This window comes from Podarcis pityusensis (assembly GCF_964106645.2).
Source record: "Podarcis pityusensis genome assembly, chromosome: 2".
In the NCBI taxonomy this organism is placed as follows: Eukaryota; Metazoa; Chordata; class Lepidosauria; order Squamata; family Lacertidae; genus Podarcis; species Podarcis pityusensis.
Genome location: NC_138029.1, coordinates 3,638,596 through 3,664,522, shown reverse-complemented (window position 1 = coordinate 3,664,522; position 25,927 = coordinate 3,638,596). Strand labels below are relative to the sequence as shown.

Below are 25,927 nucleotides of genomic sequence, written 5' to 3'. Positions count from 1 at the left end.
TGACGCAGATTGGGTGAGGTGGGGAGAGGGGCAGGAATGGGCAAGGGCCTCCAATAGTCCTACCCTGGGCAGCTGAGATGCAGAGCGCGATGCCAGATTCACCAGGGGCTCACCTGAGAACCCAGCATGCTCTTCCCAGGGCCGGGTAAGTAGCAGCAGCAGCCGACAAATGAAGGTGTGGCCCTGTCACTCACAGGCTATGACCTGCTTCTGAACAGACAGGCTTACTTCTGACACCGTCCTCTGAACAGAGGTGAGGGAAGGAGTGGAGGTGATATGGAATGGGAATGAGGAGGATATTGAGAAGGAGGTGATGGAGGAGAGCAATAGGGTGGGATGGGAGTGGGCTGCAAATGGAGAAAGAGAATGCTCTTGGGGGGGGGATGTTTTTTCACGCGGCAGTTTATTGTTGATTCAGTTGATTCATGGTTTTCATCACAGTGCCATCTCATAAACACCCCAAAATGTGATGTGATTTTGATTTAATATTTGTATACCACTTTTCAGCAATAATGTGGAGCTGAAAGTGGCTCATAATAATAATAACAAAGCTTTAAAAAGGAGCAAACAATGTTTCTATCCAATATAAGCTTACATATGTACACACACACACACACACACACACACACTACCATATCAGTAAAGCAAAAACAAATATTTCAACAAACAATTAATGCAGTTCAGAACAAACTCACAATGATTAAAAAAGATATAATCTAGATTTATCATTTCAGCAGGGTTTTAAAAAAACTTATTGGCTTTTCCATGGAAATGGTAAACCAGGAATAAATGGGAAAACATGGTGTTGGGTGAATAATAATAGTAATAATAATAATAATATGCCCCAGCCATCTGGCTGGGTTCCCACAGTCATTCTGAGCAGCTTCCCACAAAATATTTAAACATAGAAAACCTCAAATATTAAAAACCTCTCTGTTTTTATGCTGTGCAGAACTGGCATCCCTGAGCAGCGCTGAGTTCACAATAAATTGCCATGTGGAAGAGCCCTGGAAGGACTAGAGAGGCAGGAAAGAACATAAGAAACTGCCTTCTGCTGAGTCAGGGCACTGGTCCATTTAGCTGTGTATCGTCTGCCCTGACTGGCAGTGGCTCGCCAGGATTTTAGATAGGTCTTTCCCAGCCCTACCTGGAGATGCTGGGGATTGATCCAAGGACCTTCTGCATGCAAAAGCAGATGCTCTGCTGCTGAGCCACAGCCCTTTCCCTTGCAATACAGACTCTCTCAGAGGAGCTCTAGCCCTTCTCCTCTAGCTGTACCAGGGAATGTCTTCAGATTTTAAAATGTCTTCCCCTGCTTGCCATCTCTTTCTCTCCTGTGAACTACAAGCACTTTTCAATGTAGGATGTACTCAGTGCTGTGCCTTTCACATCCTTAATGAGATGAATGATGCTAAAGAAACCCAGGTCTGCACCCTCTCAGATTGGTTAGAAGTTCCCGGGAGGCAGTACCTCTCAGATCTGGTTTCCCAGATGGGAGAGGACCAGATATTTAACAGTGTCTTTCTAACATTCACTTTATTTAAAAATCCCCAGTGTATCCAAGTAGAGCTGCCTCAAATCCTGGAGAACCTATGACAGTCAGCGAAGACAATACTGAGCTAGAGTTTCCAATGGGCTGACTCAGCATATGCCAACTCTTCCTATGTTTCCATTTGCAAGAGGATGGCTCTGCCCATTGGCACTAATGGAAGCTTCCCTCGAATTGCAAAAAGCAGCCCTGGTGGGGCAGGGAGTGGTGGAATTCTGATGGGACCACAGCTGAGACATGGGGTTAAAGTCCCTTTCTCCCATGCAGGGGGGTCCTGATCTAGTTTACTCCCACCTCCACATCAGCTCATTTGTTAAGAAACAACATGACAGAAGGCAGCCTACATGACAAACGTCACATCTAGTCCGGTAAATGAAACTTGGCTTGTCCCACCACCCACTCTAACCATTGCAGGCTCTTTTGATGGTCTGCTGATAGAAGCTCAAACCGCAAGGAGGAAACCAGCCTCTTGTGGCCTCGAGTGCAGCTTGTGATAACAGCTCTGCTCCTCACTCTCCTGGAGGTAAAGGGAGATGGCTCACATTACATCCGGTGCAAGTGGTCTTGGCACAGAAACAAAAAACAAACCCAACTTCAAATGCTCAGAAAAACACTTACGGTACTTCCCAGAAGTCCCATCTGGAAGTCAGTGCAGAATCGAGTCACAGCTCCTCAGCCAAAGCAAATAAAGCCCAAACTGTGACATAAAAGAAGGGATAGGCATGTCATTTTAGGGGGTAAAACTTAATTTTTGCTAATTTTCAGCAAGAGGTCTTAAAATATTTTTTTGAGTATGAGGAATTCAAATCTGCTATTATTTTTATGGCTGGCTAACAGTTAGCTTCATAAATTTACATTTGACGAAGAAGCACATAAACTGCTTTCGGACAACCAAAGAATTTTAATTTTACCTTCTGAAAATGTAATGTAATGCTAAATGATAATAATAATAGAATCACAGAGTTGGAAGGGACCATAAGGGTCATTTAATCCAGTCCCCTGCAATGTACATTTTTTTGCCCTGGACCCCATGACCTTGAGATCAGAGGTTTTTACACATCCATTTATCTCCTCCTTCCACTCAGACAAGGCAAAGGCATTACAGTGGTACCTCGGGTCAAGTACTTAATTCGTTCTAGAGGTCCGTTCTTAACCTGAAACTGTTCTTAACCTGAAGCACCACTTTAGCTAACGGGGCCTCCCACTGCCGCTGTGCCGCTGCTGCATGATTTCTGTTCTCATCCTGAAGCAAAGTTCTTAACCTGAGGTACTATTTCTGGGTTAATGAAGTATGTAACCCGAGGTACCTCTGTATTACAGTTCAATGGTGTGTTTTAGCCAGACAAAAGTACTAGAAGGGAGCGTGAAACAGGCCTGGTGTGGGATGTCATTTGGGGAGTGTTCAAAGAGCCTTAGGTAAAGGTAAAGGGACCCCTGACCATTAGGTCCAGTCGTGGCCGACTCTGGGGTTGCGGCACTCATCTCGCTTCATTGGCCGAGGGAGCCGGCGTACAGCTTCTGGGTCATGCGGCCAGCATGACTAAGCCGCTTCTGGCGAATCAGAGTAAAATGACGTTTACCTTCCTGCTGGAGCGGTACCTATTTATCTACTTGCACTTTGACGTGCTTTTGAACTGCTAGGTGGGCAGGAGCAGGGACTGAGCGATGGGAGCTCACCCCGTCATAGGGATTCGAACCGCCGACCTTCTGATCGGCAAGTCCTAGGCTCTGTGGTTTAACCCACAGCACCACCCGCGTCCCTTCAAAGAGCCTTATAGAGCTAATATAACTGCAAGTACTCTGGAATAATTTTTAATGATTTCAGTGCAATTTTACACACATTTTACTTACCAAGAAAAGCAAAATTATATTAATTTAACCAAAATATATTTTAAATGCCCAATTCATGCTACAACTTCTTAGCATCCCTCATTTTAGGAATTTGAAAGTTGAAAAATTCAACATGTCCTAATGGGGCATACCTTGAAAAACTAAATCACCCCAAAGAGAAACAATTGAGCTACCACTCCTCTTAGGTGTGACTCTCCAGGTGGTGTTGGGGGCTAGGGACAGGGATAAATGAGATTCAGTTTGCATGGAAAGACAAACTTGGGAAACTTGCCTTTCCAGAAACAATATTCAAACTGAAGCCCACACAAAAACGCAGCTGATGAAGAAATGCAGAGAACAGAGCTGGAAAGATGAAAAACTCAGAGGAGCCGAAAGTGACATATTTGCCCAACCCTAGCTGGCTCTGAAGAGAACCGGAGACCAACAGCAGCTGGAGGGCTGCAAGTTCTCCATCATTGCTGTAGCCCTTTGGAGTAGGGAGGCCTCATGCAGGATTGATCTCCCCCTTGGGGGTGCATTGGGATTCTCTGCTCAAGATCATTCCAGAAACACAACCATCAACCTGAAAGAGCTACCCTGATGCTGCTGTTTGGGTGCCCATTGTTCGTAGAGTGCATTGCAGCAGTCCAAGTGGGAGATAACTAGGGCCTGCACCACTCTGAGAGAGAGTCTGCAGGCAGGTAGGGTCTGAGCAAGTGTACCAAATAGAGCTGGTAGACAGCTGCCCTGGACATAGAACTGACCTATGTCTCCATGGACAGCTGTGAATCCAAAATGACCCCCAGGCTGCACACCTGGTCCTTCAGGGGCACAGTTTCCCTCTTCAGGACCAGGGAGTCCCCCACACCTGCACGCCCCCTGTCTCCCAAGAACAGTACTTCTGTCTTGTCAGGATTGAACCTCAATCTGTTAGCTGCATAAATGGTGCACAGCAAACTTAAGATGAGAAAATGGAGAGAAAACAAAATGGTCAGATCTGTCCATCTCCAACTTTTAACCAAAACTCCAGTTGTTTGCCTGTTCTGGGCAACTCAGCAACTTGCCTAATGAAGGAATGTTCCACCAGGAACCATAGCTATCTCTTTGACTGCGAAGTGTACTTTAAGGGATGGTGGTGGTGAAGAGAAACTCCTTACCCAGGATATGAAAAGGCAGTCAAGTAACTCAAAACTGCCCCAAGTGGAGAAGATTGATAACTGCTACAAAGCTGAGCATCCTATGACCTCAGCACCCCAACATTTTGTTCTTCCCTAGGGTCTTGCCAGTTATGGACAACAACTTCACCTCCTGGCTGAGCCACTCTTCGTGGGAGCGCCGGAGGGCATGGGCCAAGCCAAGTGTGGCTGTAGAAGAAGAGGGGTCCCATGCTGAAGAGGAGGCATCCTGCACACCCCAAAAAGCTCTTGAACCCTCATTCTTGGAGGATGGTTTCTTGCAAGGTGGGGAAACTGCTTACACACATTTACTCCTACTCTCATTATGTAATAATATTTCAGTGTGAGGTGCTTTCAGACAGTGTATACAATCTCCATGGCTTGTAGACAAGCTGTTTTATGGGGGTGGTAGGTAGAAGCTGACACAGGCTAAGTGAGCTGAACTTGGGTCCCATTGAAATTAATGGCCCAATTTTTCATTCCTTTAGTACAGCTTGCTTTGATGCATCCTTTTGTTTGTGGGCTTCCCTTAGGCCTCTGGATGGCCATTCTGAGAAGAGGGTGCTGAATTAGATGGATTTTTGGTCTGATCCAATAGGGCCAACTCCTTGAGCCAGTATCATCTATCTATCTATCTATCTATCTATCTATCTATCTATCTATCATCTATCTATCTATCTATCTATCATCTATCTATCTGTCAGGACTGGTCGTTGTCCTCTTCAGATCACCACACAAACGCTTCTTGTTCTTTTATAACTTTTTATTGTGTATTAACAAAATAATCTTATAAACAGTTCTTAACTATTATTCCTCAGAGTCACTTATTTCAGATACCTTCTGAGCTCTGCTTCTCCGTGACCAGCCACCCTCAAAATGGCGAAGGCGCCTTTCCCTTCGTTTTCCCGCTCTTTTTTCTAACCTCCTGGCTAGAGCTGGCCTGTATCTCCCCTCCTCTGAATCTGAGCTAGAACTGAACCCTTGCCTTTCCTGTGAACAGCTGGTCCCTCCCTGTTGTTCCTCTTGCTCCCTTCTATTAGATTCACTGCTCTCCTTCCCCCCTTGGGGAATGCTTTCTCCCTCTGATAAACTGGAAACTTCTAACTCTTCCCTGACATCACCCCCTCCCCTAAGCCCCCCTTCCTTCTTCTTGCTCTCCTCTGTTTCTGAAGGACCGAACCCTATGAACTCTTCCTCCTCGCTATCTGTCTCTTCAAAAATTTCTTGAATATGCCAGTTATGGGGTTTTGGCTTGTGGGGATATTTTCTATGAAATTCTCTCTGCAATTCTGGAACGTTAATTTTTTCTGCTGGTTCCCATGAGTTCTCAGACTCATCTAACCCTTTCCATGCAACCAAATACTGTAATTTCCTCCTACTTATTCTCGAGTCTAATATCTCTTCCACTTCGGTCTCCTCTTCCCCCATCATGGTGGGAAAAGGAGGTGGTTCCCTTGAACTTTGATACTTATGTGCTGGTACAAACACTGACAATAAAGATCTATGAAATACAGGGTGTATTCTCATATTTTCAGGTAAATGAAGCTTGAAAGCAACTGGGTTAATTTGAGCCTTTACTTGGAAAGGTCCCAATCTCCTTGGTTCTAGCTTTTTACACCTCCCTCGTATTGGTAGTCCCTTGGTAGACAGCCATACCCAGCTCCCTACTTGGATTTCTTCCCCAACTCGCCGGTGCCTGTCTGCAGCTCTCTTGTAAGCCTCTTTAGCTTCTTCCAAATCCTCTTTCAATATCTCATGAATGCACCTCAACTCCTCTATCATTTGTTCTGCTGCTGGTACTGCTAACTGCTCCTCTTGACCTGGGAATGCCCTTGGGTGCAAGCCATAGTTTGTCACAAATGGGGCTCTGCCCGTAGATACATGCATTGCATTATTATACGCAAACTCTGCTAGACTCAACTTCTCTAACCACCCGCTCTGCTGATAACCAGCATAACACCTCAGATATTGTTGTAGTGTTGCATTCGTTCTTTCAGCTTCCCCATTGGTTTGCGGGTGTCTCGCCGACGTGAGGCTTAGCTCCACATCTAGTAACTGCATTAACCTCCTCCAAAATTGTGATGTAAATTGGGCCCCTCTATCTGAAATGATTTGTGATGGCATACCATGCAACCTAAAAATATTATCTAAAAACATCTTTGCAGTTTCCTGCGCGGTCGGAATTTTGGCACATGGTATGAAATGCGCCATCTTGGTTAGCATGTCAACCACCACAAAGATCACTGTCTGCCTATGCGATGATGGTAGATCCGTTATAAAATCCATAGACACCACATCCCAAGGCCTTCCCGGCGTGGGCATAGGTTGTAACAACCCTGCAGGAGCTGCTCTGGGTGCCTTGGCTCGTTGACATACTTCACAACCTCTTACATATTGCGTTATCTCCTCCCTCAACTTTGGCCACCAGAACTGCCGTGTGATCTGATACAGGGTCTTTTCTCTACCAAAATGTCCTGCAGTCGGGTTATCATGATGTTGCCTCAACACTTTAACTCTTAATTCACCTGCAGGTACATACAGCACCCCTCTCCTGTACAACAATCCACCTTTTTCCTTGAAACCTTCCTCTTCCCCTCTACCTTTTCTCAGTTCCTCCATTTTCTTTTGTGCAAACTCATCTGTTACTGTCAATCGCAGGAATTCCCTGCCGTCCACTACTACGGCTGCACACCCCCACTGATCCGATCTCAGCATTTCTCGCAACTTGGGAGGTGCTTCTCCTTCCATATACTCAGGTTTGCGCGATAGCGCATCTGCACGAACGTTTTGATGCCCAGGTATGTACTCAATCCTAAAATTAAACCCAGCAAAAAATTCCGCCCACCTAATTTGCCTTTGGTTTAGCTGTCTAGCAGTTCTCCAATACTCTAAATTCTTATGATCTGTTTGTACCACCACCTGATGTGATACCCCTTCCAAAAAATGTCTCCACACTTTAAAGGCAGCATGCGCAGCTAAAAGTTCCTTATCAAATATGGTGTAGTTTTGTTCTGATTGATTTAATTTTCTAGAGTAGAATGCACAGGGTCTCCAGTCCCCTTCCTTGTCCTTTTGCAGCAGAATGGCCCCAATAGCCCTATCAGAGGCATCAGTTTCTACCTTCATACGTTTACTTGGATCTAGGTGCATAAGATATTTTTCTGAAGCAAACACCGCCTTTAATTTATCAAAGGCCTTCTGTGCTTCCTCAGACCATCTGAATATCCCCTTGCCTCTTAGACAATCAGTCAGTGGTGTTGTGATTTTGGAGTAATTACCTATGAATTTACGGTAGAAATTAGCAAATCCTAAAAACATCTGTAGATCTTTCTTAGTTTTAGGTGCCTCCCATTCCACCACTGCCTGAACTTTACTGGGGTCCATGTGACCCCTTTGTGGGAAATGCAATATCCCAGGAACTCCACATTTTGTGTGTGGAACTTACACTTTTCTAACTTCACATATAACCTGTTGGTCCTCAATCTCTCTAACACCTGCGTGACATGTTTTACATGTTCTTCCATACTTTCACTATATATTAAGAGGTCATCTAAATAAGAGACACAGAACTGATCCAGTATACCTGCCAAGACGTGATTGATGAAGGTTTGAAATACCCCTGAGCCATTTTGCAAGCCAAAAGGCATTACCAAGAATTCAAATGCACCATACTTAGTACAAAAACTGGTTTTCCACTCATCCCCTTCTCTGACCCTTATCAGATTATATGCTCCTCGTAGATCAAGCTTGGTAAAGACTTTGGCTGACCTTACTCTCTCTAAGAGGTCATCTATACGTGGCAGTGGGCACACACGAGGCTTCATTTGGCTATTAAGGATTCTGAAGTCACATACTAATCTCGGTGCTTCTTCCTCCCCTTTCTTTTTGACAAAAAAGACGGGAGCACCCCCCAAGGCCGTGGACTCTCTAATAAAACCTCTCTGCAAATTCTTTTGCAGGAACACCCTCAATGCTGCAGATTCTACTTCGGACATGGCATATATCTTGCTTGGTGGCAACTGTGCCCCAGGGACTAGATCTATCTTGCAATCATAGGGCCTATGTGGTGGAAGTTTATCCACTTCTTTTTCACAAAAAACATCCCGATAAGCAATATATTGTGACGAAATCTCACTTTCATTCCCCATCAACTTCCCTTCCACCTCTGTTCCCATTACTTCCACAGAGATTTTCCCCTTTTGCCCCAAACAATGTGTCATACAATAGATCGAACCAAAAACCAAAGACCTTTGATGCCAGGCAATCACTGGATTGTGACGATTGAGCCAACTCATGCCCAGGACTATCGGGTGCCCAGCTAGTTTGGTCACATGAAATGCCCTGGTCTCTGAGTGATGACTCATATCCATTCTCATTGGTGGAGTCTTGTAAGTCACTTCTCCTGACAGTAGCGGTCTGCCGTCGATTGTTTTCACTCGTAGTGGGAAATTCAAAGGTAACAAAGCGATTTTGTGTTCCTGTACCAATTTCTGGTCTATGAAATCTGCTGACGCTCCTGAGTCTAACAGCGTCTCTACCTGGACCCTATGTCCATTGGGTAGTTGTAGTTGCACCTTCACCGTTAGTCCTGGGATAGGTGGTTCTGATTGAGAGCCTTCTATTGTTCCTCCACCCGGCTGCAAGCTCCCATTTCCAGCCAGGGACATTTGTTTCCCTGATGCAGTTCCTTCAGGCAATTGTCTTCTCCCATGTCTGCTCCAGATAGAGACTCCCATTCTTTACAATTGCGACATTGTCGTGCTAGATGCCCTGGTTTTCCACAGACAAAGCAACGCCTCGTGTCTCTTCCTCTCCCTTCATTTCCTCTTACCATGGAAGAGGTAGTAACTGGGAGGGGTCTGGCTGCCCCTAATTCCATGGGCTCTGGCCGCTCTCGTCCTGGCACATTGCCCATTCTGCTTTCTGTACTTTCGATATTGTTTTCCCACCATCGCGGTCTCCATTGTTCCTTCTTTTCACTAGCCCTCCGTTCTATGCGTAGGCTCAATTGCAGGCACGTTCGGACCAGAGAGTCCAAGGAACTAGGTTCTGGCATTTGGGCCAATTGGTCTAAAATCTCATTATTCAGTCCTTCCCTAAAAAGGGCTGCAACTGTTGGGGAATTCAGATCCCATTTTAATTTCTGCACCAGCAAACTAAAGTTGGACCAATAAACTCCCACAGTGTCTTTTCCTTGTCTCATTCTCAACAGCTGCCTAGCTGTGGTTGTTTCATGCGCAGGGTCTAAGAAAATCGTGTCTAGATACTGCAGAAAAATTTGTAGATTTCCTAGGGCGGCATCCCTCCGAGATATTAGGGGTATAACACAGTCCTTAGCCCTCCCTTCCAAGAAATTAATCACATAAGCAACCTTCTCTTGCTCAGATTGAAATTCTTTATCCTTTATCTCAATTATGTAAGAAATTTCTGTCTTGAAAGCCATGTATTCAGAGCTTTCTCCCTTGAAGCTACGTGGACGCACAGTAAATGTTTGACTCACTCTGTCTCCCCGCGTCGCATGCAACATGGTTCTATGTTCACCCAGTGCTGCCAATAGTACGTCGACTTGACTTTTCAACTGTAAGTTCTGTTGCCATAAGTCCTGTAATGTTAGCTGGAGTGCTGGGGTTTCTCCTTGCCCAACTGGTGCCACAGCTCCCTCCATTTTGGCTTCTCCTTCTTTACTTATAGTGAAGAGGCGCAGAGCAGAAGGTATTCTGTCAGGACTGGTCGTTGTCCTCTTTAGATCACCACACAAACGCTTCTTGTTCTTTTATAACTTTTTATTGTGTATTAACAAAATAATCTTATAAACAGTTCTTAACTATTATTCCTCAGAGTCACTTATTTCAGATACCTTCTGAGCTCTGCTTCTCCGTGACCAGCCACCCTCAAAATGGCGAAGGCGCCTTTCCCTTCGTTTTCCCGCTCTTTTTTCTAACCTCCTGGCTAGAGCTGGCCTGTATCTCCCCTCCTCCGAATCTGAGCTAGAACTTAACCCTTGCCTTTCCTAGAATCATAGAATCATAGAATCATAGAGTTGGAAGAGACCACAAGGGCCATCGAGTCCAACCCCCTGCCAAGCAGGAAACACCATCAGAGCACTCCTGACATATGGTTGTCAAGCCTCTGCTTAAAGACCTCCAAAGAAGGAGACTCCACCACACTCCTTGGCAGCAAATTCCACTGTCGAACAGCTCTTACTGTCAGGAAGTTCTTCCTAATGTTTAGGTGGAATCTTCTTTCTTGTAGTTTGGATCCATTGCTCCGTGTCCGCTTCTCTGGAGCAGCAGAAAACAACCTTTCTCCCTCCTCTATGTGACATCCTTTTATATATTGGAACATGGCTATCATATCACCCCTTAACCTCCTCTTCTCCAGGCTAAACATGCCCAGCTCCCTTAGCCGTTCCTCATAAGGCATCGTTTCCAGGCCTTTGACCATTTTGGTTGCCCTCCTCTGGACACGTTCCAGTTTGTCAGTGTCCTTCTTGACCTGTGGTGCCCAGAACTGGACACAGTACTCCAGGTGAGGTCTGACCAGAGCAGAATACAGTGGCACTATTACTTCCCTTGATCTAGATGCTATACTCCTATTGATGCAGCCCAGAATTGCATTGGCTTTTTTAGCTGCCGCGTCACACTGTTGGCTCATGTCAAGTTTGTGGTCAACCAAGACTCCTAGATCCTTTTCACATGTACTGCTCTCAAGCCAGGTGTCACCCCTCTTGTATTTGTGCCTCTCATATTTTTGCCCAAGTGCAATACTTTACATTTCTCCCTGTTAAAATTCATCTTGTTTGTTTTGGCCCAGTTCTCTAATCTGTCAAGGTCGTTTTGAAGTGTGATCCTGTCCTCTGGGGTGTTAGCCACCCCTCCCAGTTTGGTGTCATCTGCAAATTTGATCAGGATGCCATTGAGTCCATCATCCAAGTCGCTGATAAAGATGTTGAATAAGACCGGGCCCAAGACAGAACCCTGTGGCACCCCACTAGTCACTCTTCTCCAGGATGAAGAGGAACCATTGATGAGCACCCTTTGGGTTCAGTCAGTCAGCCAGTTACAAATCCACTGAGTGGTAGCATAGTCAAGACCGCATTTGACCAGCTTCTTTACAAGAATATCATGGGGCACCTTGTCAAATGCCTTGCTGAAATCAAGGTAGGCTACATCCACTGCGTTCCCTTCATCTACCAGGCTTGTAATTCTGTCAAAAAACGAGATCAGGTTAGTCTGACATGGCTTATTTTTCAGAAATCCATGCTGACTATTGGTGATCACAGCATTCCTTTCTAGGTGCTCACAGACTGTTTGCTTAATGATCTGCTCCAGAATCTTCCCTGGTATTGATGTCAGACTGACTGGGCGGTAATTATTTGGGTCCTCTCTTTTCCCCTTTTTGAAAATAGGGACAACATTTGCCCTCCTCCAGTCTGCCGGGACTTCGCCTGTTCTCCAGGAATTCTCAAAGATGACTGCCAGTGGTTCTGAGATCACATCTGCCAGTTCTTTTAATACTCTTGGATGCAGTTCATCTGGCCCTGGAGACTTGAATACATCTAAACTAGCCAAGTATTCTTGTACTATCTTCTTAGTTATTCTGGGCTGTGTTTCCTCTGCTGAATCATTTGCTCCAAATTCTTCAGGTCGGGCATTGTTTTCTTTATCGGAGAAGACTGAGGCAAAGAAGGCATTGAGGAGTTCAGCCCTTTCTGTGTCCCCTGTTTGCATTTCACCATCTTCTCCTCTGAGTGACCCCACTGTTTCTTTGTTCTTCCTTTTGCTACGAACATACCCATAAAAGCCTTTTTTGTTGCTTTTAACCTCTCTAGCAAGCCTGAGTTCATTCTGTGCTTTAGCTTTTCTGACTTTGTGTCTACACGTGCTGGCTATTTGTTTGAATTTCACTTTGGTGGTTTCCCCCCTTTTCCATTTTTTGTACACATCCTTTTTAAATCTTAACTCAGTTAAAAGTTCTTTAGATAGCCACCCTGGCTTCTTTAGGCACCTTCCATGTTTCCATCTCATTGGTATTGCCTGACGTTGTGCTTTTAGTATCTCCCTCTTAACAAACTCCCAGCCATCATGAACTCCCTTTCCTTTTAGTATTACTGTCCATGGGACCTACCCAGCACTTCCCTAAGTTTTATGAAGTCGGCTTTCTTAAAGTCAAGAAATTGAGTCCTAGTATGCTTGGCTGCTCCTTTCCGCTGTATAGTAAACTTCAGAAGAGCATGATCACTCGCGCCTAATGATCCTTCCACTTCTACCCCACTAACCAGGTCATCAACATTGGTTAGGACCAGATCTAAAATGGCTGTTCCTCTTGTTGCTTCTCCCACTTACTGGACAATGAAGTTGTCTGCAAGGCCAGTGAACAGCCGGTCCCTCCCTGTTGTTCCTGTTGCTCTCTTCTATTAGATTCACTGCTCTCCCTCCCCCCTTGGGGAATGCTTTCTCCCTCTGATAAACTGGAAGCTTCTAACTCTTCCCTGACACCTATCTATCTATCTATCTATCTATCTATCTATCTATCATCTATCTATCTATCATCTATCTATCATCTATCTATCTATCTATCTATCTATCTATCATCTATCTATCTATCTATCTATCATCTATCTATCTATCATCATCATCATCTAATATAATATTTAGAAAAGTGGAAATGCTCTGGAAGCAACCTCACTGTGGTCTGCCCAAATAAGCATTTTCTTTCCAGAATTGAGCTTGGAAAGAAGGTCAAAATGTTTGATACAGAACCTGTATGTGTGTGGTGCTAATGGGCTTGTCTGCCCATGCTTCTCACCCCCAAACTTCTTGTTTTCAACCCCCATTTTCAAAACTTTTCATATGCATATAACTATATGAATGAACAGATAAATGCACAAACACTAATGTGGTGTTTTAGAAAGAAAGGTGGGCGGCCTCTCTGAAATAGCATTTGGGGATGGGTGGGAAAGAAGAAAGTAATACTTACAAACTGAGTCAATTTGTTGATAGGCATTTCTATCACTTTGGCTGTGAGCCAATACTCACACATGCAAACACTCAGCAGAGTGATGTGGTGAGAGCTTTGTTCCCACAGTGCCTTTCTTCTTCCTGCATCAAGCCACTGGCCCATTAAACCCAGCCCTGACAACAAGAACCTCTCCTAGAGATGATTCTCTAACTCAGGGGTAGGTAGCCACTGTGGCATCCTCTAAATCAGGGCATTTGAAACTGTGGTCTGGGGACTACCAGTGGTCCACAACTTCATTCAGGTGGTCCACAGCATGGGACATTCAGTACTCATATGGATTTTAAATTGCATCTCTATTGCTTCTTTTATTTCTTGAGCTCTCTTGTACTACCTTGCCATTTGAATTCTATGGAATGCAAATTGCATTACAGTAAAATATATAGCATATGCAGGGAAACAAAAGCAGCAATAAAATACAATTTAAAATTGCACAGCATCTAGTATGTTACATTACAATTGCTACAGCAGGCAGAAAACTCATTAAGTGGCCCACCATTAGCATTTTCAAGTGGTCCATGGAGACAAAAGTTGCTCCAGATGTTGCTGAACTCCAGTTCTCACCATTGGTCATGCTGGCCAGGGCTAAACTGCTTAACAACATCTGGAGGGCACTACCCCACCCTAGCCTTTTGCTAGCTGAGATTCTAGAGATTTTGTAAGCAAGCCATGAGCTCCACCACTGAGCTGTCAGCCTCCCCCGTGTAGTCAGGCACCCATGCATTCCCCTGAGCCATTTCAATGTCCCCTCTGCACTTCTTCCTCCCCCACTTTCTCTCACTTTCTCTTTTTTCTATTACAAGTATGGAAAATGGGCAGAAGGTTTCCACTCCCCCCTGCAGCACAAATAAAATAACATCCATGTTACATTATGCAACTCATATGTTATTGGCAAAGCGAACATAAAAAAGTGCATTTTCTGGGCAGGGGAGACCCACTTGGACTTTGAATGCAGCAGATTCTGTGTGTGTTGCTTTCTAAGCGGTCTCACTGGGCAGGATGGCAGCGCATCCTTGTCTGTCAGAACATGGGTTGTGTGCAAAGAATAAACGATGTGTGGAAACAGGAATGTGGCTGTTTAGAAAGGGATGTTGTGCTCTTCCACCCTGCTTCCTCCTCTGTGATAGCCACCTTGAGCTGCATTCTCCTCCGCTGCACTTACTCAGTGGTGTTATCAAGGAGGGACTTTGCAGCAGCAGTTGAGGGCCTCCCTCAGCCAAATCAGCAAGAGGGCCTGCAAATGCAATAGGGCAGACTTACTTGCATTTTTAAGTAAGTGTTCATGACCATGGTTCAATTCCAGAGTCTAGAATGGTACCCCAAGCTTACATCTGGTGTCAGAGCGAGGGCCGTCTTAATATCCGGCGCTGTGGTGCAAAGATCCCTCTGGTGCCCCCCCTTTCCCAGAGTTGTCAACCTTTTTTTAGGACTGGAGGAGGCGGGCAGCAGCTGGAGGGCAGGCGCCTCCCGGCTCAGCTGGCCGCTTCTTGCTGTGGTGGCCACGGCAGGCAGCACACCAAGTGAGCGGGCCTGCGCCAAGCGAGTGAGGGCACATGCATCGCTTCCGCCGAGTGTTGGCTCGGTTTTTTCCCTTTTAGCCTTCTGGCACCCCGCAGAATTCGGTGTCTGCAGGGGAAAAGGGGGGAAACTGAGCTGACGCTCGGCGGGAGCGGCACATGCGCCCTCGCTCACTTAGCGCGCTCATTCGGTGTTCCCTGGACTCTTGCCTGGCGCCCTCCAGAACTTGACGCCCCGGTGCCACTAGCCTCTATGGGCAAGATGGGCTGGCTCAGAGCCTGAAAGTCAAAAGCAACATGGGGAGAGCATTTCAGGAGACAAGCAGGGCTGGATGGGGGGAAAGGTTCAGCATCTTCTTCCCACTTGCTTTTTCTCCCCTGGTGGGGAGGGGTTTTAATCCTTCCACACTCATTTCTTTTCCTTCACAACCTCTCCTCCCTGCTGCTTTTCAGTAAAAACTTATTAGAATCTCTGATGGAGTAAAAAGCACCAGTTGGATTGTGAGGGAAAGCAGTGGTCAGGGAAAGGGTCATGTCTCTCTTCCCAGTACTGCTTCTCTTTTGCAAATCCCCCCCTCCCATACATGTCATTTTTTATGCCAACAGCTAACACAGGGTTGTTCTAACTTAATTTTAGAATGGTGAGCTCTTATTCCTTGAGCATGGAGAAAAGAAGTCCAGCACAGCAGGCAACCATGTGGAAAAGCAGTCAGAGGCGGCTTGTACTCCTTACGTAGAAGTGTATTAGAAAATGTTTGTTTTGGAGGTCTTTTTCTTTTTCCTTTTTAATGTATGTATATATGTTTTTTCTTTTTTATTGTATATTTGATGTGTGTATATATACACTTTTTTTTTAAGGAAAAGCAATCAGATAGCTGGAGGGAAAGCTGCAGGGAAGGGAAGGGTTAAGCATTCTTCCTCCTGCTTCTATGCAAATTGCACCCTCCACTGTTATGCAGCTGTTCAGCAGCAATAAGGGCTCACAGGGCCATAATGACTACCAAATAATGAGTTCATTTAATTATTCATATGTTTAAACCACATTCATTCCATTACTCACTTTCAGGTGTTCTTCCTCTTCCTCATTCTCCTCTTCTTTTGCTACTGCCTATGTAGTGGCGACATCAGGCATCCTGCCCACGTGGTTTGCTGAGAGGCTGGCTAACAAGCCTTAGATGGCTGCATTTGGCCCCAGCAGAGATGTGGATCATCACAGTAACTTATCCAGTCTGTGAGGAGCCCTAGCACTTTTTCTTTGTTTCCAACAGGGAGCTCATCCAATAAGATTGAGAGCTGGCTGCAGGAATGCAGGTGAGTCTACCTGAGAGAGGTCATGGAGGAGGTCACTACCCGAAAGGATCATGACATTGTCAGAAGTTATATTTTGATTTCAAGAATCAGGAGCATTTTTAGATATGCACATATTTTGCAACAGGGATAAAGAACATGTGGTTCTTGGGCTCAAACTCCCATCAGCCCCAGCCAGCATAGCTAATGGTCAAAGATGATGGGAGTTGTGGTACAGCAACATCTGGAGAACTATAGATTCCTAATCACACTCAGTTCATTGCACTAGTTTTACTGGGGATAATGCAAGAGCTTCTGCCTTGATTTCTAACGTTCCTTTTTCATTTCAGTAACTGTTGCATTATGGAAGTGTGGCTTCCAAAGGGGGGCTCTTCCTTGGTCCCACCCAGGTTTTTAGAACTTTTGAACTCAGGATAGAGTGACTGTCTGGAGCAGGTAAGGGGAACCTTTGGCCCTTCAGATGTTGCTGAACTACAACTCCCACCATCCCTGGCCATTGGCCATGTTTACTGGGCCTGATGGGAGTTGTAGTTCAGCAATATCTGGAAGACTAAAGGTTCCTCACACCTGGTGTAGAGTTTCACTCCACACACAGTACTGGCATTGTCATTTGTGGATTTCCTGGACTGTAGGGCTTCAGATCTGCAAACTGGAGGTTAGCACTTAAGGCAATCAGGGCCAGTTCAAGACATTTTGCTGCCTGAGGTGAAGGACAAGATGTTGCTCTCTCCCAAGGAACATACGGAAGCCAATTGGACTAGGATTTTCCTTCAATACAGTGGTGCCCCGCAAGACGAATGCCTCGCAAGACGAAAAACTCGCTAGACGAAAGAGTTTTCCGTTTTTTGAGTCGTTCCACAAGACGAATTTCCCTATGGGCTTGCTTCGCAAGACGAAACGTCTTGCGAGTTCTTGCGAGTTTGTTTCCTTTTTCTTAAAGCCGCTAAGCCGCTAAGCCGTTAATAGCCGCTAAGCCGCTAAGCCGCTAATAGCCATGCTTCGCAAGACGAAAAAACCGCAAGACGAAGAGACTTGCGGAACGGATTAATTTCGTCTTGTGAGGCACCACTGTACTAGTGAATGGGCGGTATCCTCCACTGCACTAGAGGACAGGAGGCTAGTGTAGGGGTCCCGGGGTAGCCATGCGGCACTCAGAGCTCTATCTGTCCCCTGCAGCTTTGCATCTGCTGCCTGAGGCAGCTGCCTTGCTCTGCCTAATGCAGCACCAGCCCTGGTGGTGCCACTGTTTGCTGAGTGGGACTTAATTGTCTGTGATGTTCCGGCTAGGTCCTAGGAGAGAAATGGCAAAAGGGTTTAGGAACTCCTATAGCTGTAATGATGCAGCTCTTGATTCTGGCTTTCAGCTCTTCACTGGACCCCTTCTCAGAGAGCATCTCTGCTCCGGGTGCCTATGCTGGTAAGTGATTTCTGCAATTTCTGTTATTTGCTCGGTCTGCCTTCTCAAACATGAAGTAAGGTAGGCTAAAGTTTGGACTGCACACACACACCATACATTTAAAGCACATTTTGAGCGTGTGCACACCCAAACAAAAAGTCCCAGGAAATGTAGTTTATTAAAGGGTGCTGGGAATTGTAGCTCTCTGATAGGTAAAATATAGTTCCCAGGGTTCTTGGGTGTGTGTGCTTCAAATGTACTTTAATGTATGGTTATGTACACAGCCTCATTCATGAACCTTTAGAAGGGCGTCATGTGTATGTTATTGAGCTGAACAGAGTGAAAGATTATGAGCCCTAGGGGTGTGGAGAATGTGTGTATGACCTTAACAGTTCTTAGCTTATTTTTGGGTTGCTATTTTGTTAATGCTGTTGATATTATTTTATAGATTATAAATGCTGTATTGGTTTGTTAATCATATAATATTACTTTTGCTTTAATTGTGATGTTTAGCTCATTTTTTAGTTGATGCTTTAAGAGTGTTTTATAGGTTGTACTTGTTTTTATTGATGATTTGTTAATTATTCTATATAATTTATGCTGTATTTGTGATGTTCTTTTTTTTATTGTTTGTAAGCTGTATTGGGATTCATTTGAATGAAAAGCAACATAGAAATATAATCAATCAATCAACCAATCCATGTTTTTTCTATTTTTCAAAAAAAAAATAAATCAATTAATTTTCAATTACTAAAGTCCAATAGCAGCCACATTTTATCAATGTCAAATTACAATTCATATCCAAATATATATAAATTATAAGGCCAATTATACAATTTGTGTGACTTCCCGTGTGCTGGGTTTCAAAGTGCAAAGTTATTATTTCTTCCTGCTTCCGAAATCTTGATTAATCCAATTACATTCAGTCCTGATCGTAGTCTGTTATCAACAACTACAGAGTTCTGGACTTCCATTCGTATTAACACATTTAATAAATTTTATTTCTGCAGAAGGAGTTCTATATCCCGTAAATTCCCTGTGTGAGAAGTTTATTTTTCCATTTGTTTCTTCATTTTTCCTCTTCTGATCATGTTGTACGCAGCATCTCTACTTACACTTTTTTGCTCTTTCTCTTCCTCTTTTCCCATGTAATTTCGGCCCATAGTCCAAATTGTGATAAGTGGAAGTCCAGTGCTTTAAATCATTTCAATGTTCTCACACAGTTATATTTTCATATTAATGCATAAATATAACCCCACTCTCTTTTTCTCCTCTTGCTTTTTATCAGTTTGTTGGCATTTAGGGGGAGGTTTGCCGAATTATTTATGTAGCAAACATGGTATATATAAAAGGCTCCCCCCCTCACATACCATATTTTTCTACAAAGGAAATCTTACCAGTTCTAAACATTGCGACTCAGTAGCTGATTCACTTGCCAGTTTATAATCTTGTCCCATCCATCCTGCACACGTCTGTAAATTAGAGTCAATTTCACCCTATTAAATAGAAGAGCCTCTGCATCTTAATGGCTGTGTCGGGGAGTTACCGATAGGCAAAGTGCTTTGGCACCCAGCATCTTCCTGCCTCCCAGATTCCATGCCGGAGCGAGAGCCAAAACGGTCTGCGGGTGAAGTTCAGTCCCCCCGAGCCCTGGGGGGAACTTGCAAGGACAATTACCCTCAAAATCATCTTTGTTTTTCTCTGCAAATGATCTCCGCTAATGTGGGAGCTGAACCCATTAAGGCAGAAAGCACCGGAAGTCATCAATGTTTTCTCTAAAAAATATTGAAAGGCAGCCGCTGTTGTTTCTGGTATTGTTTCAAAACCTACTTTAGTTATTTTTATTGTTTGCTTGTAATTCGCCTTACAATGCTTTTGTAAAGTGATTCATAAGTTAATTAAACAATAATACATACTAATTTGAGGGGGAAAGCAAGGGGGTATACAAGGCATTAAACTGCTCCCCCCTTCGCTGGAAATCTTATTCAGAAACTCATTAGGTTTCTGAGATTTCAGCAGGCATTGCTTGCAAACTTACAAGCCTATTTTCACAGGGATTAGAAAGAAAGAAAAATCTGAGCATTTTAGGAAGCTGAATTCTACACTGTTTGGATTTCCTGTTCTTCTGTGGAACTGTAGCCTTCACACAGCCCTGCCCATGTAGAGCTGTGTTGTGGCATGTCCATAATAAAACTGCATAGAGAAAGCCACTCAGCCTTTTGGTCTCACCCAGTCCCTTTTCCACCTGTGGATGCTTGCTCTGAGTGACTATGTATTTGTGTTATCCTGTAGGATCCTGCAGCAACAGAACCAGCTTTGAAGATGACCTTAGCCTGGGAGCAGAAGGTAAGTGATGAGGATTGTTGGGTGTGAGCAAGCCTTCTTTCCAGATGGCCCATGGATGGGTGGCAAAATGCTAATTTGATGGTGCAACTCTGCCAATATGCTCCTTGGCCGTCAGCTCTCTTCGTAGGAATGCAATGTATCCTTTGCTCATGAGAGACCTTTCTTTTCTTCTTTCCAGCAATGGTGCTACTGGACAGAGACAGAGCTGAGCCTAGGTGAGAAACAAGAGTTAAGGAGGTTAGCGTTGCTAGAGCCAAAGTTTGGAGAAATCTGAAATCCAGAATTTAAATTTGTTTTGGGGGGGCAGGGCGGGGCTGAGATTTCTAGTTTTATTTCTGAAATGAGATACTGGCTGCATATTTGTCTAATAACATTGTAGGGTGTTGTCACACTATCAGTCTTGTGCAAGTGTGCAGCTGGCTGTGACTGCCAGCTTGCCCTCCCTTTTTGTCTTCCTACATGCACACCAAAAGGGATGTGGGTATGCATGCAGATGTGTCTCTTCACTGTCTCTTCTTCCACAGCAGGTCCCAAAAACATACATTCTGGCCTTCCCAACATCTCAATCTGGATCACAGCATGACTTCCAGTGCCTTCTCAGGCAGCACTAACAAGACCAGCTCCAGGTAAGCATGGATTGTATTGTGTAGGACTTGGACTGGCTTAAAGATCTACCTACACCACTAACAAACCAGCAGTGATTGGAGCAGAGATACCTAGCCTCTGGTCTGTACATTGGAGGCAGCTGACCTGGTGCCCTCTGGATGTCATGGACCACAGCTCCCGCCATCCCTGACGGTTAGTTGAGCAGGCTGGGGCTGATGGGAATTATGGTCCAACAACATACAGAGGGCTCTGTGTTTGCTTTCTCTACCAGACACCACCATGAATATTATTGCAAGCACCCTCTTTCACCACACAAGGCTGTGAGGAAGATAAATTGGGGGTGAGGAAATCCCACAGATGCTGCCCGTTATTCTCTGAAGGAAAGGGGCTTGCGGACATACCTAGTGGTGTATTTGTGGGGCTATGACCTGAAAATGGTTCAGTAATCAGTTGGGATACTTCTGCATTCACACTCTTATCTTCTCTGCCTAGCATCTCTGAGGTGCTGGATCTCTATGAAGCTGATGCTGAGAGCATCTTGTGCAACCTGGGCTTCATACAAGAGGAGACACAGGCTGCATCTTGGATCCCATCTCGGTTCTTCTCCGTTCCCTCCCAAGCTGAGGGCATTGATTTCCAGCTCTTCCTCAGAGCCCAGGTGCAACGGTTAGAGATGGAGGATCCTTGCTTGATGTTAGCAAGTAAGTGCCACAAGCATTTCATGGCTGTCAGTTCTGGGACTGTGATATCAAAGGGTGAGGCTCAGAGCATGTAGAGAAGCTCCCATGTTCAACCCTTGGCATCTTTGGTTGAAATCTGAAAAGAGCTCAGGTAGCAGGTGATGGGAAAGGACCTCTGTTCTTGATGGAACATAGGAAAGCAGGTAGAACTGGGACCAGGAGCAGAAGACAGGACCAAACAAAAGCCTTTGCTTAGGCAAGAGGAAGACAGAAAAAAAAAACTAGAACCCAGGAAAATGAAACCAGGCCTAGTTTTCAGGTGTGTGTACAGTCCCTGCCATACAGATGTGACCTGGAAGAGCTGGAAGCTAGGGTCTCTTGGTTTTCCTCTGACACTTTCTATCCTTCCTTTCACAGGTCGGTTCAAGCAAGTCCAGACTCTGGCTGTAACGGCTGATGCTTTCTTCTGCCTCTACTCTTATGTGTCTAAGACTCCCATCCAAAAGATTTCCCCTGCCCACTTGTTCTGGGCTTTCCCAGACATCCCAGATTCTTGGAATGTTCCTTCCCAGCCAGAGTCTCTGCCTCCTCTCAAGCGTTTGCAAAAAGCCATTTCCACGATGTGCTTGTACACTTCCGCCCGAGGAGGGCCTCAAGGACCTTCTGCTGTGCCATCTTCTATGAGTCGTCTGGAACAGGTAGTGTGGGAAGTGATGGAAAAAGCCCGCAGAGACAAGTTCCACTTTGATGTGGAAGGCGTGAAGGATGAGACTCACACAGCGCTCCCTGAAGTCCCCTTTCATCATGGCAGAATGGGAAGTGACTCTTCAGAGTCTACCATAGTGGAGCTGACTCCTGTGATTTCTTCCCACTACTGCCCTCAAGCTACATCTCATTCAAAGTTGGAACCGTGGCTTTCTCACTGCGGAGAAAGCATGGAGGGGCCAGACCACCTTGGCCATCAAGAACTGTACTGTTATGGACACCATTCTCTAGAAGTGGTTTCATCTCCAGAGGAAAGCAGTGAAGAATCCCTTGGGGAGTGGTCAGCAGAAAGGGACTCACCCACCAGAGGGGAGAACGGTATGGACATCTTGACAGAGTTGAGGTAGCACAGTGGCTAAGAGTGTGAGCCGTAAGCCAGAAAGCTGGCAGATCAAATGCTTGTGAACTTAGCAGTGAGCTGCTACATGTTATCTGCTTCAGAGCCACAAGTGCACTGTGGGTGCTAAATTGTAGTGACTTGCCTTTATTCTTGTAAAGCAGGGTTGGCTAACCCATGGCCTGTATCTAGCATAACAGAAGATATTTGTGGCCCCAAGACCCTACTCCATTTTGGCATTTTAAAAAAATTAAAAGGCAGATGACTTTATATAATAGGCAAACTTTGATTAAAAGGCAAATAACTAGAGCAGAACCAATGAAGCTGGCAAGAAGGAAACATGGAGTGTAGCGGATGGTTTGTGGCCTTAAAACAATGATGAAGTACCTGTGGGAAATTGCTCAGTGTTCCCCATAAAGTATTGCTCACACTGGGAAGCGCGCAAATTGGTGTAGGGGTCGTGGGGCACGCTGGCTTTTAGCCAGGACTTCCTGTCTTGGCTCAATGGCTTTTGAGGCTTGCTCAAGACAGTGTGTTTCCTCCAACAATTTCTTTTGTCATCTAGCTCAAATCTTGATCCAAGAGATTGTCTAATTAAACACTAAAAAAAAAAAAGGCATGTGGGGATAGCTGTCGCATCAACATGTGACTTACGGAACTGAAAGTAAAAAGAGCAATTTCCACAGGGGAAATGTTCCACACCATTTCTGAAATGTCATGTAATTTTTAAATTTTAAATTATTAAAATGTATTCTTCATTATTCGACTGTGAACACATGAAACAAACTAATTTCTATTTTTAAAGGAATTGGCATAGACACCTGAACCTACAAAACCAAACAATGTACCATTTGATCTGATCCTAAACTATATAGTAAATATTTGCTAAAGAAATTGGACGACTGGAAATCTATTAACCACATTATCCTTCCTGAACGGGCTGGTTTTAGGAAAAGGGAAAGCACTATTGACCACTGCCTGTCTTGCATTTCTTAGCCCAATAAGCAACTGCTGGACCTACCAAACACTTACTTGTTGCCTTTGTCGACTTAGCATCAGTCTTTGATTTGATCGACAGAAGCCTGTTGTATAGGGTTGCCATACGTCTGGAATTTCCTGGACATATCTGGAATACCACTGCCTCTAGCAATGTCTGGATGGAAATCAGGAAAATGTCCTGTAAAATCCGGATGTATGGCAGCCAATGTTGGCAGTGCTGCTTTTGCCCACTTTCCATAAAAATAGCTTAAAACAGCATTATTATTTTTTTGCAATTTTGCTAAAAAAGAAAAAGAAAAAAGCTTAGGAACTTTGGCCAAAAAACTCCAACCCTACTATTGTGGTATTATAAACTGGCCACCACTAATACGGATAACTGTTTATTGTTCCTAATTGAGGAACTGGTCTATTAATGGTCTATTAATGGTCACCAAATTGAACAATGCCAAGTATTTAAGAATCTTGGCATCCAGTTAGAAGCTATCAGAGCAGTGGCTATGAGAACAATTGGGGCAATTCTTAGATCTGGTTGTGCTAGCCCTGAAAATATTTCAAAGTAAAGTTATTGCTCAGATCCTGTACGGTGTGGCTGTCTGAGGATGGCTATTTGAGGATGGGCTAAACTAGGCCCTCCAAAATACATTTCTGGGGAATTGTTAAGACTTCCACCTGGCACTCCTTCAGCTTTGGTCAGGGCAGAGGTAGATTCCCCCTCCATTCGATCTCCCATCCGTTTCCCCATCCATACTGGTGAATCATAAAAGTGTCTCCTGGTAGGGTATTCCCCAAGTTATGTTTGGAGCAGGTATCAAACTGCAAAAGTTGGAACTTAAAATATTGGAAGGTGCTTTATTCATATCCTACTCCATTCAATCATTTTTCTGCTCTGAATTTGGAAAATTTAGAATTATTTAGAATTATTAATGTCTTCTCTGGCAAGGACATTCTATATATTTTCCATGGTGGAAAATACATATAATGTCCTTGCCAGACAGAACATTAATAATTCTAAATTTTTGAATTAATATAGACTTTACAAATTGGACCACCAAATGGCTGCTTACCTTGCAAAGCTCACATTTCCAAAGCTTAGGCAAGCATTTGCAGCCCTTTGTTTCCAAACAATGCTCACAGCTATGATTGTCAGCACTCTCATACTCCCTTGGCGCTCTGCTTGTGTATTTGTGGGGCCCCAGAAGTTGAGGAACTGCTTCACTATTTGTTCTTTGGTTCACTTTATTCTGAACCAAGCACCAAATTTCTGGGATCTGTTCTTACTCATCCAGTACCATTCCACAAAACATTTTCTACCTTCTGTTGGACACAAGGTCTCTCTTTTTAGCAGCAATGGAAACCTGGGCAGGAGTTGTTGAGGAGATGGCAGTCGACTGCTTGGAGGATGTGCTTATTTAAGCATAATATATTTTAATAATTAATGTTTTTTATCTGTATTGAATTTCAGTTTGTAAATTTCATACATGCTACATGTGATTTACATAGTATTTTGAAGATGTTTTATGTATGATTCTAGGCAGTAATGTTACTTTATGCAATACTTTGACTTGGATTTTGCATTGTATTTATCTATCTTATTTATCTTATATGTGAATGGCCCAAGCATTAATAAATTACCCTCCTACCACAAACTGAGAAAGAGCCTAGCAAGTAGGACATTGATCGGGTGATTAGCCTTCTAACCGAAGAGGCTCAAATATTATTCCTGGCTGTGGCCTGGGTTGGTCTGGTTTTGCATAAATCAAGGAATGTGCTCTTATGTGGACAAGCCTGCCCTATTAGAATGATGGTGTGTGTTTATCTCTAGTTTTATTTTCTCCTCTGAATGTTTTGAATAGTTGTTATTAACTGTTTTTATCAATAATTTTATGGTTTATTCTTTTTATAAACTGCTTTGAGGTGGTTGGTTGTTTCACAATCAAGCAGTATGTAAATTTAATGAAATAAAATAAATTGTATAAGGAAGTTTTAAGGGTAAAGCATGAATGACAAATTCTGTGGGTGGAATTCAGTGCTGCAATCCTCCAGCGATTCTTAGAATCACAGAATTGTGGAGTTGGAAGGGTATTCTAGTCCAACCCCCTGCAGTGCAGTAATCTCTACTAAAGCATCCATGGCAGACCTAACCGCTGCTTAAAAACCTCCACTGAAGGAGAGCCCACCACCTCCTGAGGGAGTCTTTTCCACTGCCCAGTGCACTAGACTTCTGTTGATGCAGCCTAGAATAGCATTAGCTTTTTTGCTGCTGCATCACCTTGTAGACTGCTGTTAAGCTTGCGTCTGTTAAGACCCCCAGATCCTTTTCACATGTAGTGCTGGTCAGCCAGCTGTCCCCCAAGTTATATTTGTGCAACTGGTTCTTCCTGCCTATGTGCAGAACCTTACA

At 44.3% G+C, this 25,927-nt stretch overlaps 1 protein-coding gene across 3 annotated transcripts; it reads left to right on the top strand.

Annotated features, from left to right (window-relative positions):
* TESPA1 (thymocyte expressed, positive selection associated 1) lies at nt 1-25,707 on the top strand. 3 transcript variants are annotated; one of them, XM_080990157.1, is made up of 9 exons: nt 1-145; nt 4,655-4,839; nt 16,358-16,400; nt 17,762-17,814; nt 20,086-20,139; nt 20,318-20,354; nt 20,667-20,765; nt 21,238-21,446; nt 21,843-25,707. In XM_080990157.1, the coding sequence occupies exons 1-9, from the start codon at nt 78-80 to the stop codon at nt 22,535-22,537; spliced, it is 1,443 nt and encodes a 480-aa protein (XP_080846283.1). In that variant the 5' UTR covers nt 1-77; the 3' UTR covers nt 22,538-25,707. The 3 variants fall into 3 exon arrangements, with proteins under 3 accessions (XP_080846283.1, XP_080846282.1, XP_080846284.1); XM_080990156.1 differs by having other exon boundaries at nt 20,664-20,765; nt 21,843-25,703; XM_080990158.1 differs by lacking the exon at nt 1-145 and adding an exon at nt 202-253 and having other exon boundaries at nt 20,664-20,765; nt 21,843-25,703.
* The last annotated feature ends 220 nt before the right edge of the window (nt 25,708-25,927 follow it).